Source organism: Mytilus californianus, unplaced genomic scaffold (assembly GCF_021869535.1).
Source record: "Mytilus californianus isolate M0D057914Y unplaced genomic scaffold, xbMytCali1.0.p SCAF_3, whole genome shotgun sequence".
NCBI classification, from domain to species: domain Eukaryota; kingdom Metazoa; phylum Mollusca; class Bivalvia; order Mytilida; family Mytilidae; genus Mytilus; species Mytilus californianus.
This window is the reverse complement of record NW_026262679.1, coordinates 23,293,606-23,312,736: the sequence shown is the minus strand read 5'-3', so window position 1 is coordinate 23,312,736 and position 19,131 is coordinate 23,293,606. Positions and strand designations below refer to the sequence as shown.

General features: G+C 31.7%; 1 protein-coding gene across 1 annotated transcript in view; it reads right to left on the bottom strand.

Moving 5' to 3' along the window:
- The window catches only part of LOC127734149 (signal recognition particle subunit SRP72-like), a 57,489-nt gene extending 40,015 nt beyond the window's left edge, over positions 1 to 17,474 (bottom strand). The window contains exons 1-8 of the mRNA XM_052243856.1: positions 17,316 to 17,474; positions 5,924 to 6,041; positions 5,242 to 5,362; positions 4,542 to 4,607; positions 4,084 to 4,161; positions 3,233 to 3,344; positions 1,354 to 1,429; positions 602 to 682 (exon numbers count right to left, since the gene is read on the bottom strand). Coding sequence (XP_052099816.1) covers positions 602 to 682; positions 1,354 to 1,429; positions 3,233 to 3,344; positions 4,084 to 4,161; positions 4,542 to 4,607; positions 5,242 to 5,362; positions 5,924 to 6,041; positions 17,316 to 17,412 — 749 coding nt within the window. The 5' untranslated portion in view covers positions 17,413 to 17,474. The remainder of the gene's footprint in view (positions 1 to 601; positions 683 to 1,353; positions 1,430 to 3,232; positions 3,345 to 4,083; positions 4,162 to 4,541; positions 4,608 to 5,241; positions 5,363 to 5,923; positions 6,042 to 17,315) is intronic.
- Positions 17,475 to 19,131: the final 1,657 nt, after the last annotated feature.

Genomic DNA, 19,131 nt, shown 5'->3' with positions numbered 1-19,131 from the left:
CTTTTTTTTTGAAGATTACAACAGTGTTTCCTGTATTACCACGCTGAATTTTGTGAAATGAATTGTGACATACAATTCTGAAGATAACAATAGAGAGGCGAAAGATACCAAAGGGACATTCAAACTCATAGTGGAAAATAAACAAAATGCCATGGCTAAACAAGAAAAAGACCAACAGACTAACAACAGTACACAAAACACAACATAGAAAACTAAAGACTGAGCAACATGAATCCCACCAAAAAACTGGGGGTGCTCTCAAGTGCTCTGGAAGGGTAAGCAGATCCTGCTCCACATGTGGCACCCATCGTGTTGATCATGTTAGTACAAACCCGGTGATAAGTCTAATTTGGTAGGTCACATTACACAAAAACTGTAATTGGAATTTAAAGATCTTGGTGCATCATATTCTGAAATATCTCTCTTTACATTCAATATATATAATATGACACAGTTGTTCATGAGACTTTTTTCATCTTAAATTCCCTGCAATCACCTTGCTTCACAATGATTTGCTATAGACAGCCAGAGTGAAATTGACTAGAATTACCTTGTATCTAAATATACAATTACATACACTGGTAGCTCAGTAAAAACTTACTTATTCTTAGTGACTTGATTGTTTAATTTGACAGCTTCATCTTTACGTCCTTGTTTCTGTAACACATAGGCTAACTGTACTCTATGATAGAAAACAAAGTACTATTACTAAACATCTGTCATGAAGTCAGTGTCATGTAATTTATTGGTTGTGGTTGGTTGCTGTCTTCTTTATTTGTTTTTTTGCTGTTTTCGGCATAAATCAGGCCGTTGTATTCTCTTTTTGAATTGTTTTACTATTTTGTCATGCCATGGCCTTTTACAGATTATTAAAAAAGTATGGATTTTGTTCATTGTTGAAGGCTATACAGTACCCTATAGTTGTTTATATCCTTGACCTTTGGTCACTGGGGGATATTTGTCTCATTGGCAATCATTTTATATAATCTTGATGTTCTAAGAATTTACTGCCTTATATAATCACAGACTCTATATCTCTGACTGATGAGTACAAAAGTTTTGTAATCTTTTACTGAGTTTAATTCTGACCTGTCAATGGGTACTTCTTTCAAATTATCATTTCAAAGTCACTGCCCCATATTAAACATATGCACCATTATAATCTTATTCCATAAATAAATCCAACCAAAAAAAGCATTATCTAGCATTTAATAGCTTGCTATGCAGTATGGGTTTTGCTCATTGTTGAAGGAGATACAGTGGCCTATAGTTGCTTACTTCTACGTCAATTGGTCTCTGGTGGAGAGTTGTCTCATTGGCAATCATACCACATATTCTGATTTTTAAATATACCTTATAATTCCCAATTCTTCTTCTATTTCTTCCTCTGTAACATCTGATTCATCCTCAAAACTTTTCTTGCAAAAAACTAAATGTAAATATCAACTGTGTCAATTACTTACTCTAAAGTCATTTAAAAAGAAAAATGACTTGATGCCAAAAGGCAACCAAAATAAACAGAAAAATATTTTCAGTTGTTTTTTCAAGGACTGCATCCTTATATTTCTAATTACTAAACAAACAAAAAATGAATGTAAATAATAATGAACTGATAAACATAAAAACTTTCAAGGAAATGGTAAGTTGTCACTTCAGCAAAACTCCTATCTAGCAGTGATTTTAGCGCTCGTCATTTTCGTCATTTACGAAACGGTTTTCAAAATGACGAAAGTATTCCAAATCAATTTCGTCACTTAATTTTGGAAGGAGTAAAAATATTTTCGCATGAAAATACTATAATTCTACCTGTCTTATTGTTTCTGACAAGTTTATGACCCTCAGCTAATTAACATTTACAACAGGTGTTATAAGTTGTGACTACAGATAATCCGCTTATCGCCATCGGATGGGTCACTAATCCGTTAATTATCTATCAACCTCAAAATTGATCATCAATATATTTTTTATCCCCAGTAAAATCAGTCAGTCGGCATTTCAATTTCAATATTTATCAAACGAGCAAAATTTGCAGTTCGTTTGTCGTAGTTTCGTCATATGAGTTTTCCCTCGGACAGTTCGCATTTTAATTTCAATATTTCTCAAACGATCACAATTTGCAGTTCGCTTGTCATAGTTTTGTCAAATGAACGTATTTTCGTCATATTTGATATAACTTTCGACAATTTCGATTAAAAAGATAGAACTTTGTTCATAACATTCAGAAATGTTTTCACGAGTCAAACAGGTGCTTCCTTTACGATGAACTGCGCATGCGCGAAAGTATTCATATGAATTTAAAGACACTAAAACGTAAAATACGAAATAATTTAGTATCAAACTAAACGAGAGAGACAATTATAGTTCTTATTTAGCAAATTTAATTTAAAAAATTATAATTTCCTGCCTTTTTTTAAACACGAACCAATCCGTAGATGAATCCGGATTCATTCTGAATTTATTATCCACTTGTCACTTCCCGTTTTCATTTCATTTGGAAATCGAAAGTAAACGTGATCTGATTCATGATAAATTTACAATTTAAAGTCATTAGAATTGTTCCAATAAGGATTTGTACAAATCCTTGGTTCCAACTTTATAGAATTAATTCTAAATATCGCTTTAAAACGTTTTTAAGTATAAATAATGCAGTGAAATAGTCCTTACAAGTTCATTTATGCTGTGATCATAGTCCTGGTTTTAAAAAAAATGGATCCCAACTTTTGCTGATTAGGAATGTACCCTGAAACTTACTGAAGTGAAATTGTGAACTAGATTTCTAGATCTTATATCCTAATCTTCGTATTAAAGTGCTACATCAGTTAAATCATGCAGTAACTGCCTAGTATGCCTAAGTCCTTCAAAGACAAAGTCTGACAAAGATGTATAGATAGTAATATACATCCTAGGTCCCTTGCTGCTACCCAAAATAAGGTTGATTTTCATCCCGCGCAAAAGTGACTAAAGCCCTCAAAATCCTAGCTTAAACCCTGTATCTAGGGTGAAAATGGTAAGCTGTCACTTCAGTAAAACTTCTATCTTGGGTGAAAATGGTAAGCTGTCACTTCAGTAAAACTCCTATCTAGGGTGAAAATTGTTTTAATATGGAGTCAATTAATGCATTAACTCATTAAAATCCTCATGGACTTAGAAATAAATATGAAGTTATAAATTAGAGAATTAAACTGAATTTGATTTAAATTTTGCACAAAGGGGGGTAACTCTAAAGTCATACTTTCTGCTTTCCTCAGTTTCATCTCAGCATTTTTCCAATCTTCTTTTCCAATAAAGTAACAAGCATTGTTGTAACAAATCTCATATGAAGTTTCATCCAACTCAGGATTCTCCTGGTAAAATAGGGAAATAAAAACAGGGACTTATTTTAAAAATGCTTCTACAATATCTATTTTGAGTTTTACCAAGAAAGCTTTATAAGTGAATCCTAAATACAAATGATATTTTATCCTTCGAAATATTTGGAAATGTTTCTCTGCAATTTGATTAATACAGCTTCAAAGTTAAAAAAAGAAAAGTACTTTTGAATTTCTATTAGTTAATGATCTATACATCTAAATATCTGATCTCACTGTTCCAGTTAAGTCTTGCCCTGAATATGCATGAAATATTTGCCACTGGACATTAAGCAAACAACAATAATCAATCATTGTTCCTGTCAAAAAACAATTTTCCAAACAAGACTGCATGCATTACTTTCAAGCTACTGACCTGATATAAATTCTTTTCATTCAGTAGTACTGGATCAAATGCGAGACGAAAAATTATAAGTTTATTCAACATATCGAAAAAAATTCAAAGTATCAGGAAACATGAAGTAGGTGTCTGATCAATCTGAAATGTGTCCACACATTACAACTTTTTATTATCAAGCTGCTGACCAAATATTAAGAGAATTTTGTTCAGTAATACATGAGAAGAGTGTGACAAAAATAATAGTTGGACAAATGTACAGACAAGGTGAATGTAATATAGCCTAACTCTTAAAACACAGGTATATATCCAAACTTCTTAATGATACAAAAACAAGGAGTAAAAATAATCAGATAATGAACAAATGTTGGAACTTACTACATCTTTCTTGTCCCACAGCTGTAAAGAAGAAACAACAGCGGACAAATTTGTCTGTCTCTCTTCTTCAAAATCATCCTGTAATGAGAGAATTCTTAGATGAATATAACAATTCCATAGTAAAAGTAGTATGGGACTAATACTTGAATGCAACAAAGTGACAAGAACAATTAAAAAAAATCAATGTCCAACTACATAAATTACACATTTTGAAAGCTTTGTCTAATCAAAACATTTATATTACAAAAAGACAAAAATATTTCTGGTTTTGGGTGAATCAGGAATTTCAAGAAAGAACCAAGATATCATCTTGCATTGAGTCAGTTTAACTATAAATTTTTTGCCTGTTCTTTCTTTAAAAAGTTTGTACCAATGCAATGTACATTTCCTAAAAAAAACTAGGAAAAATCAAAAAGGGTAAAAAAATCGATCCCACACAACATTAATACTATACTCACTTCTGTAGATTTAATGATGTCTCTATATAAGTTGTAACATTCTTCATACTGCTCTAATCTGTATAACTAAAACAAGACGATAAAGGTGTGTATATATCTATGAGATTGTTACCCAATAACACAAAAATACAAATCTACAGATCAACTCACAGGTTTAAACAAGATAAATTTCTGTTAAACATATATTAATGTAGTAAACCAACACATTTATGATTAGGTAGATTATTACATTTTTTTGTGATGGCGAACCAACACATTTATGATTAGATTATTACATTTTCTTGTTATCTGGTTATCTACACATGAAGTTCTTATGAATGACAACTTACCACTTGAGAAAGGAGTTCTATTCACTCTTGTGTCTGGTTATCTACACATGTGGTTCTTATGAATGACAACTTACCACTTGAGAAAGGAGTTCTATTCACTCTTGTGTCTGGTTATCTACACATGTGGTTCTTATGAATGACAACTTACCACTTGAGAAAGGAGTTCTTTCACTCTTGTGTCTAGTTGATCTACACATGAAGTTCTTATGAATGACAACTTACCACTTAAGAAAGGAGTTCTTTCACTCTTGTGTCTAGTTTATCTACACATGAAGTTCTTATGAATGACAACTTACCACTTGAGAAAGGAGTTCTTTCACTCTTGTGTCTATTTTATCTACACATGAAGTTCTTATGAATGATAAACTTACCACTTGAGAAAGGAGTTCTTTCACTCTTGTGTCTGGTTTATCTACACTTCTCAATGTTGTTAATGCTTCCTTAGTCCTATTTAATCTGTACTGACAGTAAGCCTTCTCAAAATGTAACCCACTGAAATTATAGAAGGTTAGGGAATTTTCAACAATGTACATCTAAACTGAATAGGACATTGAATAATAATGCAATAAAATGTTCATGTTTAATTCCTGATTTGTCCAAAGTCAGGAGCCTGTAGTTCAGTGGTTTTTGTTGGTTCATGTCTGTCATGTTTGTTTTTCTTAAATTGTTTTGATATAAATTTTCTCACTTGATTTGTTTCATATTTTTTATGTCAGGGCTTTTATAGACGACTATCAGTATGGAATTTTTCTCAAAGTTGAAGTCCGTACAGTTGCCTATTATTGCTTAAATCTACTTTATTTGAACTTTGGGGGATTGGCAATCAAACCACATCTATTTTTTTATATAAACATGATTTACAGGGTGTTTATATATATACTTACCTGAAAAGATCTTTTGATTTGTTTATTGTCATTAATTCTTGGTAAAATTTATCCTCTTTAATTAGCCAAACAATTTTACCCCTCTTTGGTTGACAGCTGACTCTTTATTTTATGTTTGCTATTTGGAAACTTGACAAATATGATTTACAGGGTGTTAATATATACTTACCTGGAAAGATCTTTTGCTTTGTTTATCGTCGTTAATGCTTGGTCAAATTTATCCTCTTTAATTAGGCAAACAATTTTACAATGAAATGCTGTTGTATCTGTATTGTCTTCTTGCAAAACTGAAATACAAAAGAAAGGGATAAAAAAAACTTGTATAGCCAAAAAAAGGGACTAAATTCATTCAGTAATCACTTTACCTACAAACTTACACTGCAAAATTAACTTGCAAGAACCATAATCTATATCATAACAAGAATTTGTCCATAGTACATGGATGCCCAACTCACGCTATCATTTTCTATGTTCAGTGGACCGTGAAATTGGGGTCAAAACTCTAATTTGGCATTAAAATTAGAAAGATCATATCATAGGGAACATGTGTACTAAGTTTCAAGTTGATTGGACTTCAACTTCATCAAAAACTACCTTGACCAAAAACTTTAACCTAAAGCGACCAAAAACTTAAACCTGAAGCGGGACAGACGACGAACGAACGCACAGACTGAAAAACATAACGCCCCTCTACTTTCGTAGGTGGGGCATAAAAATATGCTGTTATAAACAAAACAGCAAATAAACATCTTTTTGATACATTTATTGCAAAGTAGATTGAGCTATTAGGGCAAAAGAGTCGCTTTCCTTTCCACCACTTGTCTTCACTTTTTCTTGAACACCAAAAGGGATATCTTGTCGCCAGTTTGTTTTAACAGTTGTTTATGTCTTTCATCTAGTTTGAGCAAAATGATGTACAATGTAACGACAATTTTTCATTATATTGTAAAGGAATTCAAAGACATAAATTATTTTTGTAAGAAACAAAGTTGAAGCATTTCCTTTGTTGACATATTTTTTCTAAGGACCGACTTGTTATGCAAACTTGAACAAACAAAAGGATTTTCATTCACTCCTGGCTGGTCATTGTCACATAAGTGTTCTTCAAAAGCTTCTAATTTTCAGCAAAATAAATTTGATACTTCATTAAAACTTGATTAAAATGGTCTTTAGTTCATGTTTAATTCATTTATGTTTATTGCATTTAAAACGTCATAATGATATTTCTTTCCAAAATAAATAGTCAGATTGTTTATTTGTAAATTTTTGTCAGTCTTCATTGTAATATACACTAACCATGGATCAGATGAGGATCCAGAATGAGATCAAGGACGGACCAACAAAGACCCAAATCTATGTTCTCATTTTGTTCAAACACATGCAGGGCTCATCTGACAGAAACAAACATAGCATAAAAGTGAAAAATATGCATTCAACACACATTACCAGACATTTTGCTAGATTACCTTCGTTACAAAAAACCCTCATGCATTAGTCAGATGAAAGACTTAAGTTTTACTAATTCATTACAACATCTTTTAAAACAAAATTCAATAATGTTAAACTTAGAAAACTTAAATATTGGAAGTAATTCATTTTATAATAAAGAAAAATTTGAAATAACCTGTTACCACTGGTCCAAATCTGTAATATGAAAAATCGGTACTTAATGAAATGAGATTTACTACATGCAATGATTTCCCTTAAACAAGTCCTTAAACATCAAGGCTGAGACACATGGCTTTAGAATCTTAAGCAGAAGTGTGTATCTTATTTACACTGAAAGGGCTGATTTATGAGGCTTAAAAGAAAAGTGCATGTTTGCTTGGGATACTATATGTTTGGTTTTCACAATAATGGATTTTGAAATTTTATTTTATACCTGAGAATATCAATTCATCATGTACAGTTGTCTCAGTTTATGTCTAAAATTGTCATTTATAGTTACAAAATGGTTTTTCTCTTACATGGAATATGGTATACCTGCAGTAATGTAATGCCAAGTATAGGTGGTCCCTCCTAATAAAACTATAATAAAATGCTTCGCTGGGGCGCAGCTTGATACGACCGCAGAGGTCGAAACCCTGAACAGTTGGGGCAAGTATGGACACAAAATTCAAGCTTGATACAGCTATGACTTTGGATTGTCATTAAATATTTGACACAGCATAGGTTTCTGACACAGGATGAATGTGGTGTAAGAACTGGAAAAATTTAATTTACCTATTATGGTGGAATATCCATAAAGTAAATTGTTTGTTAATTTCAATATATCAAAGAATATGTAGAATTCAATGTTTGATGTAATGTAATAAAGTTGAAATTTGGACCGTTTTTGTTCAATGTGGGCCAATTTGGTAACATGTATAAATAATCAAAAATCTAAATACATGGGAGCCCATTTAAATACATCATAAAGGTAATAAAATAGAAAGTGACATCATAGTCATGGCTAAAAATAAACAAAAATCCTTAATCAGCAACATTTAAAGTAATATCTAAAAATAAAATTCCTTTGTAACCATAAAAGCCCATTTAAATACATCATAAAGATATTAAAATAGAAAATGACATCATAGTCATGGCTAAACATAGCAAAAAACCCTTAATCAGCATCATTTAACAGTAATATCTAAAAATGGAAATTACATCATAAAGGTATTAAAATAGAAAATGACATCATAGTCATGGCTAAAAATAAACAAAATCCTTAATCAGCATCAGCAACATTTTATAGTAATATCTAAAAATAAAATTCCTTTGTAACCATAAAAGCCCATTTAAATACATCATAACAGATATTAAAATAGAAAATGACATCATAGTCATGGCTAAACATAGCAAAAACCTTAATCAGCATCATTTAACAGTAATATCTAAAAATAAAAATTTCTTTGCAACCATAAAAGTAAAATAGAAAATGACATCATAATCATAGCTAAAAATAAACAAAAAAATTTTTTATTGGCAAATTTTAAATGGAGTTTATTATACTAAAACAATAAATTTGCAACCATAAACATGATAAAACTCCATTTAAACACATCATAAAAGTATTAAATAATTCAACTACTTCATAAGGCTATAAAAATAGAAAATGACTTCATAGTCAAGGCTAAAGGTAAACAAAAAACCTTCATCAGCAAAATTTTATATTGGCAAATTTCCAATGAAGTTTATTACACTAAAATTGTTGGCAAATTTCCAATTTACATAATTTAAAAGCAGTGTAGATGAGATATTTAAATGAGTTTGAATTACCAACCTTACACTGCTTTTAAATAATGTTCTTTACTCAATTATTTGTCTATTAAAATGGAAACCCTTGTTTTTTAACCTTTTTTCCCCTTATTCCTTAAACATTAGAGCCATAACCCCCCCCCCCCCCCCAAAGCCAATTATTACTTTCCAATGTAACCTAAATTTCCAATATACATAATTTTAAATTTCAATTCCTTTTTTTATCTTTTATTTGTTTTTCAATAGTCAGGATTTAATATACATGTACCCCTACACTACCACCTGACAAGGGTATCAAGGGGTTACATATAAAAAATAATTCAGTATACAATATATATCACTGACAAGTTGATTTTTATAATTATACATTTACTATGATTTAGTATTTAAGGTTACATATAAATTTTATTTGATTATATTCTCTCGCTCTCTGACTTTCTCTCATACAATACAAATACTCTTCACTCATTTGCTTTGCTACAATATGTACATGATGTATCTTGACTTACATTTTAAAAACAAAATATTTTAAAGAAAAAAAAAAAAAAACAAAAAAAAAAAACTCAAGGCTAAATATTTGCTCATGATATATAGATATTTTATTCTCTCACTTATATGAAACAATAATTAATTAAATATTACATGTAAAGGAGACCAAAATTTTTCACACACTTGGACTCTATTATTTTTCTTTGCAATATAATATTCAAGAAATTGGTATTTCTTTATTCTATTCTTTAACCCAACCATATTTGGTTTTGTTTCATTTAATTTACATTTGTATATATAGTTTTTTGTAATTATGACTAACAGATTCAGTAATAAACTTTCATGTTTGCAACCAAGAAACACATTCTCTTTGTTAAGAACAAAGTTTACAAAAAAAAGTTTTACTGCATTTGAAAAAGACTGCCACAATTGAAAAGTTATTGGGCATTCAAAAAAAAGGTGTTCAATGGTTTCTTCACCAAGTTTACAAAAAGTACACATCTTGGTGTCTTTTAATTTAATTTTGTATAAAAAGGTATTAGTTGCTATGATTCTATGCAAAAATTTGTATTGAAAAGTTCTTAAATAAACATCTCTACATGATTTTTTGGTTATCCTGAAACAGTTCTTCCCATTTCGAAAACTTGACTGTTGGTAGTTCAATAACTTTATTTACTAAATTTTTATATACAAATTTGGCTTTCACATTACCTATAATTCTCTTTAAAAAAATATCACCATTATCAGGCTTATCCAAATCTTGCTTTAAACAGTTCTCTTTAAGGTATTTTTTCATAGTCTGAGGGATTCTTGAAATCAGACCATGATATTTGATAAAATTGTTGATTTTTACTCTTTCTTGAAATTGCTCAAATTTATAAAAATTCATATTTTCTTTATTAATTAGGTCACTTACTGACTGCACACCTCCTTGTTTCCATTGAATATAATATGGGAAATCATCCAAAGAAGAAAAGTTCAAAATATCTAATGATAAAATGTCACTGACAGAATTCTCAGTATTAGGTTTTGCGATAGAAAAGCATAGTAAAACATCCTTCCAGAAAGGATTTTTACATTTTTTAGAAATCTCAATCAGCTTTTCTTTCTGTAGATGTAAAACCCTTTCATCCCCATACTGTATAAGGTCTGCCAGTAACAACTGCTGCCAGCCACCAACTGGGTTTGACATCAGTCTTTTTATCCAACTAATTTTTAAATAGATATTAAAGGAATGAAGATGTACCATATTAAGTCCACCTTGTGAAATATCACCAATAAGTGTGTTACGCTTAATTCTGTCTGGTTTTCCACTCCATATAAAATTATAAAATAATGAAGTGAGCTCTGTTAACCTGGATTGTGATAGGTTTGGCAATGCAGTCATTAAGTGTACCAATTTCGAAAGAGCAAGTGATTTAACTACTGTAATTTTCCCCAATAATGTTAGTTTACGATGTTGCCAGCTCTTCAGGATTGCAGAGACTTCTTTAATCTTCTTGGCAAAATTAATTTCTGTGATACAGTTTAAATCTAAAGAAAATTCAATCCCCAAAAGTTTAAAATTTGAATGTGACCAATGAAGTTTTAAGTCAGGACAAAGAATCATATCTGAATACTTTTTGTTTCCAACCCATAGTGCTTTTGTCTTTGAAGCATTTATTTTTAAACCTGAAATTTTATAAAAAGATTCAAAACATGAAAGTGTTTCCCTCAACGATATTTCCCTTCCATCTAACATAAGGAATGTGTCATCTGCATACTGGCTTAAAAGTGATTCATTATCATTTACAGTTATTCCCCTTATTTCAGGATTATCTTTTAATTTTAAAGATAGTAATTCAACACCAATTATAAATAAATAGGGTGAAAGAGGATCTCCTTGTCTGCAGCCTCTTTCCAATTGAAAAAACTTAGAAGTATGTCCATTATTTATAACACAACTTGATGCCCCTGAGTATAAAGTTTCAAACCATTTACAAACTGAAGGCCCAAAATTAAAACTTTTTAAAGAATTTTTTAAAAATAACCATTCTAAGGAATCAAAGGCTTTTTCAAAATCAACAAGTAATAAAAGACCTGTCTTATTATTTTCTTCAAGATAGTGCATTAAATCATATAAAAGGCGTGTGTTCTCACCCATAAATCTATCTTTGATGAAACCTTTTTGTGTATCACTTATGACAAATGGTAAAACTGGTTTAAGTCTATTAGCTATAACAGCAGAAGCTATTTTCATATCAGTATTCAAAAGACTAATAGGACGCCAGTTACTTATATACTGTCTGTCTTTCCCCTCCTTAGGAATGCATGTAATTACACTTTGATACTGAAAATCAGAAAATTTTCCAACCTCGTATCCAAAATGAAGAGACCGAAAGATGAAAGGACCAATATCTTTCCAAAAAAATTTATAAAAGTCTACTGTGTACCCATCAGAACCTGGACTTTTACCATTTGTCATAAATTTTAACGAATCAGCACACTCTTTAAAAGTTAAATTTCCCTCACAAAAATCTCTTTGTTCTTCTGTGAGCTTAATGTTATGATTAAAAAATGATGAATCATCACAATCTAATTTTTTGCTTGAGGATAAATTTCTATAAAAATTTTGTTGTTCCGTTAGAATTTTTGATTGCTCTGATATATGTTGACCTTTATCATCTATTAGTTCTGTTATTGTTTTCTTTATAAAATTTTTCTTTTCTAATTTACAAAAATAATTTGAACATTTTTCACCATTCTCATGCCAGTTAGAGCGGGATCTAAGCAGCAAACCTTCAACCTTCTTTTGTCGACAATTTTCTAGTTCAAGTTTTTTATCAAGTAAAGATTTTTGAACCTCCTCATTTGGAGAATGGTTCATAATAGTTTCTAAATGTAAAATATTATTTTCAAGTTTGAGGGTGAAATTTTTTTCCTCCTTGGATTTATTTATGCTGTAATTTATGGACAAAGATCTAATCTTCATTTTCAATATTTCAAAAAATGTTTGATCATTACATGACAAATCAACAGAAAGAAGATCTTCCATATCACCTGACAGATAGTATTCCAAAATAGTATCCTTAATGCATAATTTAACCTTTTGTATATAATCTGCATCTCTGAGTAATTGAGAGTTAAATTTCCAGTAACTTTTGCCCCGTTTCTCTAAACAAGCTGAGAAGGTGAAAATAATTGCTGAGTGGTCAGTTCTATAACCTGGTATAATTTTAGTATTTTTCATTAGTGAAAAAAGGTCTTCTGAAATTAAAAAATAATCTAAACGACTTTGTTTTATAGGTGAGGACTGACGCCAAGTATATTTCCTATCTTCTGGATAGCATGTACGCCAAGGATCAAGTAGTTCAAAAACATCAATGATTTCATCAAGTTTTTTACGGGAGTTAGGGTTTCTATTATGTTTGATATTATATGTATCCATAAATTTCAATTCCTCATGATATATAACCGTATCATTATTATTTTCTTTCATATATAAATCTGAAACAACCATCTTTAAATGGAAAATTTTAAAGAAAAAAAAAGAAAAAAAAAAAATCCTACCCCCCACACATTTTTTCAACCCCCTTTTGATTCATCATCCCCCACCTCAATCACAACCTTCAATTTGTGGTATGGTACATTGCAATACAATTTCACAGAGATCCATACACTTGAACACAAGTTTTTGTTGCAAACTAAAAAAATCCTTATTTTCGACCAATATTTGGCCCCTTATTCATAAATGTTTGAGCAATTAACCCCAAAACTCAATTCCTACTTTCTCTTCGTGATAAAAAATAACTAACTTAAAATGTAAATTTTAAACAAAAAAAAAAGGAAAAAAAAAAATTACCCCTTTTTTGACCCCCGCCCCCCTTATGATTCATCACCCCCACCCCCCTTTCCCCCCAAACCAAGCTCAATAACAGCCTTGCCTTTGTGGTATGGTACCTTGTAATACAATTTTAGAGAGATCCATACACTTGAACACAAGTTATTGTCTGGAAACTAAAAAATGCTTATTTTAAACCCCTTTTTAGGCCCCTTATTACTAAACGTTTAGGGCAATTACCACAACACTCAATTCCAGCTTTCCCTTTGTGAAATGGAACCTTGTAGTAAAATTTCAGAAAGATCCATACACTTACACACAAGTTATTGTCATGAAACTAGAAAAATGCTTGTTTTTTGCCCCCTTTTGGCCCCTTATTCCTAAAATTTTGAGGCAATTAACCCCAAAATCAATCCCAGCATTGACCCTTTGTGATATGGAATCTTGTGGTACAATGTCAAAGAGATCCATATGCTAACACACAAGTTATGTCTGGAAGTTACAAAAATGCTTATTTTCGGCCCCTTTTTGGCCCCTAATTCCTTAACTGTTGGTACCATAACCCCCAAAATCAATCCCCACCTTCCTATTGTGGTATTGAACTTTATGGTAAAATTTCATAGAGATCCATTCACTTAAACTAAAGTTAGAGTGCGAAAACCATTGTGTATTCTGACGACGACGCCGGACGACGACGACGACGACGCCAACGTCATACCAATATACGACCTCAAAATTTTTTTGCGGTCGTATAAAAAGTGCTTTTAAAGGGCAGATAATAGTGCATTAAAATTTAACGTGTTGTTTTCCCAATGTTGCTAATGATAAGCATACAAAACTTGCGGAAGAATCACAAATGTCATCAAATCGGTTACATGAATTTGAAAGTATTTGCAATGGAAAACAAAACTAAATAGAAAAAAAAATGTTTTACCCTCCTACCCTACCTATTTTTTTGGGGTGTGAATAGGAAACACACAAGGCCAAACAAAACAAAATAAAATTGTTTGATGTTACCTAAAAAGCTGCCTACCTGAAAAATTTTATGACAAATCGTTTCAAATTTTTAAAAAGTTTTTTTCTTGCTCTAACAATTTTTTCTTGTCTTGTCTAAAACAGGTAACTTATGTATGACAAAAAAAAAGTAAAATCCCTAATGATGTAAATGAAGCCATATTAGCCAAAAGGTTATTCTTCTTATGATGAACAACTTTTTGGCTAATATGGCCGTATTTACACCACACATTTAACTATGAGTACAAACAAACCTGTGCACCTGGGAAAGTTTTAAAATACATGACAGGAACTAGAGAATTGAATTTTAAATGCATTTTATGTTTTAGAAAATTATAAACTTTTCTGGATTTTGAGGTTACTTGGTTTTTTTTCATTCCCACAGGAGGTGCCAAATAAACTAAGTTTGGAAAAATGTTTGAGATGTTCCCCTATGTAAATAATTTTAATGAGTTGTATTGATTAACTGGACAGTAGAGTGGCAATAGATATCTGCACAACAGTAATTGACTTAAAATATGTAAATGAGTGGACCATATCAAATGAAACTCACAGTTTTAAATTTATTACCTTCTGCAAATTCCAGGTAAGTATTTAATTTTCTGAAACAAAAAATGCATCCCAAGTTTATTTTTCCTAGTTCCTGCCATGCCTTAAATCTTTTTTAGGTGCACAGTGTACATGGTGTACTCAGAGTAAATTTTGTGGTGTTAACACAGCCATATTTTTAAATTCCTTCTGATGAACCTTAAGGAACACTTTGCAAAAAAAAAAAAACACATTTGGAAATATCTCTTTCCGTAAGAAAGTTGTTACATGTACTTATACGGAAAAGTATTGAGAAATAAAATTTGGTGATTGTACATGAAACACCCAAATTCCAAACTGAAATATCTCGAAAAGTAAGTCATAACAGTTCTGCCAACTTTTAATAATGCAAATGCGTGAGATTTGGCCAAAATCGTAAAGATCAAAGAGAAATCAAAGTGCTGGATAGCACCTGTGGAAAGTTTGCAACGGTAGATGTGTATTATTTTAAATAGGTTGTAGATGTGTATTATTTCCCATACATTATTATATAGGGTTTCAAGGTGGGGATCTCGACCGTTTACAAGTTCTCAAACAGGATGGGGTGGAGGTGACCCCAAGGGACTCCCCCTATAGTTCATTTGATTTGTTTTATTGTCCCGTACAAGAATATATATGGTTTTGGGGTGGGGATCTCGACTGTTTACAAGTTTTCAAAAAGAAGGGGGGTAGGGGTGACCCCCGTTAACTCCCCCTATATTTCATTTGATTTGTTTTATTGTCCCATACAAGAATATATATGGTTTCAAGGTGGGGATCTCGACCATTTACAAGTTCTCAAACAGGAGGGGGTGGGCGTGACCCAGAGGGACTCCCGATATATTTCATTTGATTTGTTTTATTATCCCATACATGAATATATATGGTTTAGGTGTGGGGATCTCGACTGATTACAAGATAAAAGCCCATTCTCAAATTGAAGGGGGGGGGGGGGGGGTGACCCCAGGGACTCAACCTATATTTTATTTGATTTGTTTTATTGTCCTGTGATCATTACTGAAGACCGCGTGTGTCTATCACTTACTGTTCTCAAGTTATAGTCATTTGAAAATTAAAAAAATAAAATCCCATAGGGTTCTTTAGAAAATCCCTCCCTTCTGTAGGCCCCTCAATACCCATAAATAGACCCCAAGAAGAAAAATAATAATAACTGAGCAAAAACAATAAGTCTCCAAACTTTGTTTAGGAGACTTAATAACAAATAGTATATATACGAATTTTGTTATAGTCCGATTTTGTAATAGGCCGAAATTATTATAGTCCGAGTCTGTACACGACGGGTGCCACATGTGGAGCAGGATCTGCTTACCCTTCTGAAGCACCTGAGATCACCCCCAGTTTTTGGTGGGGTTCGTGTTGTTTAGTCTTTAGTTTTCTTTGTTGGGTCATATGTACTATTATTTGTCTGTTTGTCTTTTTATTTTTGGCCATGGCGTTGTCAGTTTGTTTTCGATCTATGAGTTTGACTGTCCCTCTGGTATCTTCGTCCCTCTTTTATGGGCAGAGATGAGATACCAGGTTACTTTAGATACACTCGGGCTTTTACGTCTTTAATAAACATTTGTAATAATCGTAGTAAAAATAGCGTCGATTAAATGTTCATTCATGAAATATTTTAAACACGGTATTTATTTTCTCTTCAACCGGAGGACGGGAGGAAACCCCTGAAACCGGGATTATTGTTCTCCCGTCAGGAGGTACACATATATGGATCTCATGAATGTCTGGGGAATACCGATAAAAGCATAACGTAGAAACTGCTGTCTCGTGTAGATGTGTATTGATTTGAATTTCCGTGCAGCGCAGATCCGCAAGATAGTGTTTGTGATAGCCATTTTCAAAATGAAGTTGAATTCATTTGAATTATCGATGAACATTCAGTACATTTTAATTCAAGCTGTAAGCTAATCAAAATAGAAGTAACTCAAAATTTCAAAAGCATCTACCTAGAATTAGTATTCAAACACTAGTACTACATTATCTAGGAGTAGAACAAATGCGATAGTCTGTCCAACTTCAGGTTTGAGGCTTAATATGCCTTAGGAAAGTATATTGCTATAGCAAACTATCCAAAAACAATAGATCAAAGGAAAATGCCGCAAAATAAGCATGAAAATGCGTGAGTCTCACGCTACATGCGTGAGACTTGGCAGCCCTGTCATAATGGTATATTTTTCTTGCATATGGTGCATAACCTGATAGCAATATTGAATTTTGAGTCAAAATATTAAGGAAAAATCAACAAGAGATCTTTTCTGTATCGTATGCCCTTAACATAACATGTAATAGGTTATGTTTACACTCCGAAATCATCAGCAGCTGTCAAAACACCAACATATTTTTGTAAGGACTACATTGTCTCATTCAAATTTTCGGAGCAGTTAAATTAAGAAACAATTTTTAAGTTTACTTTTGTTAACTATCTTTAGAGCTCGGTCATACTCCTGGTTGTTCTTATATTTGTTTAATTCTGCATACAAATTCTGCAAAACAGTCGCCTGTGCCATGCTGTCAAAATTCCTAAAAGGAAGTTCTTTGAACAAAGTAAACAGCCAACCACATCCGGAAAAATCGGTCTCACTAATTAGGGACAAGAAGAATTTTAGCGACAAGAAGCGTCAAGAAGCGACAAGAAGAATAATTTTAGCGACAAGAAGCGACAAGAAGACTATTTAGCGACAAGAAAACATTTTTTTTATTAAAATTACTTATTCCAAATAAATATTAAAAGAATATGCAAAATAAAACAATTTTAGCGACAAGAAAGTTAATATTCTATCAATAAATAGATAGAAAAAAAATTGAAACATAGAACTAATTGCTACATTTATTTGTGATATTTTATTATTTATTATGTTTAACAGCAAGTATTACGTTTACCCTGTCGTATTAGGATATTAATTTTACTTGTGTTTTAGAACAATGATATATTTATCTTATAATTTGTTTTTAAAACTCTCCTTGTACACTGTATAATAAACTTGCAAAATGCATTATTTGTGCATCATTGTCCAGAAAATACAGACACAAATTGTGAAATACAAAGAACTGAAATCAAACAAGAGGAAAACATAATTAAAATGTGAATATTTTTCATCATTTTATTTTGTGTATTGCCTCATTTAACGATATTTATCATGTTAACTTTATGAATAGTTTAATGTTGATTAAAGATTAAAGGAAATTAATGACAATCTTGAGTTTTCAACAGGTGTTCACTATTTACAATGATTGTATATTATGGCGCGTGTTATTGTATAGTCTGACGCGTGTACAAAGTTGAAGGTGTTAATTGGATGTTTTTGTAGCAATAAAACAAGGGACACGCGCCTCGTTAATCTCATTTGATGTTTCACATTGTGTGTACTGTTATTACCTAGGGTGAAGCCACATCTAATGTTGTTCATATCAAGAACAATGAATTGTACTGTTAGAAAGGAAATAATATTTCATGTTTTTGTTTCAATAAATTCTTCAAAGGAAAGTTGAAAAATCTTTGTTTTTATTTCCATTTTATAGCGTGTGCATTTGCTTTGCTCTAACAAGCTGACTGAAGCCATTCAACTTTTATGTTTTGTATAAAGTAAATTGTCAGCATTTCAGTCTTATTCTTGCAAAAGAACGTGCTCTGTGCAATTGCTACAATCCGAAACGCATCTTGGTTTACCTTTGATTAATAAATCAGTATATTTTGTACGTCTTTGGTACTGCGCAGTATCAAACAAACCCTTTGGTACAGGGTTTCAATTTCCCTTTGGACAAGGGAAAAAAGGTTACGACTCGATCTTCGATAAATGCATATTAGAAGTATTAAAATTATACTATAGTGGACACGTTCGTTTATATCCCCTTGGGCAAGGGTAAATACTGAGTAACGAACTTATTTTGTCACGTCGCCGTGACAAACTAAATCCCTTAGGATAAGGGTTTTCCTCGTGGGCAAAGGAAATAGTAAGGAAAGTTATTAATCTTACACTCTGAAAATGGCACACCCCTGTGGTAACTGCTTAAAAAACTGCACTCGAATGTGTGTGTTTTGTGAAAAATGTGAAACATGGTTACACCAAAAATGTCAAAAATTAACAAAAGATCAGTTCCTGGTCTGAAGTCAGACTAAAAGCTGTGATTTCATATGTACACAATGTTGTCAGGCAAAAGATCATAAATTTGACTATGATCTGTCTATTAGTAGATTAGACGTATATGCAAGTAAAAATTTGTTGATG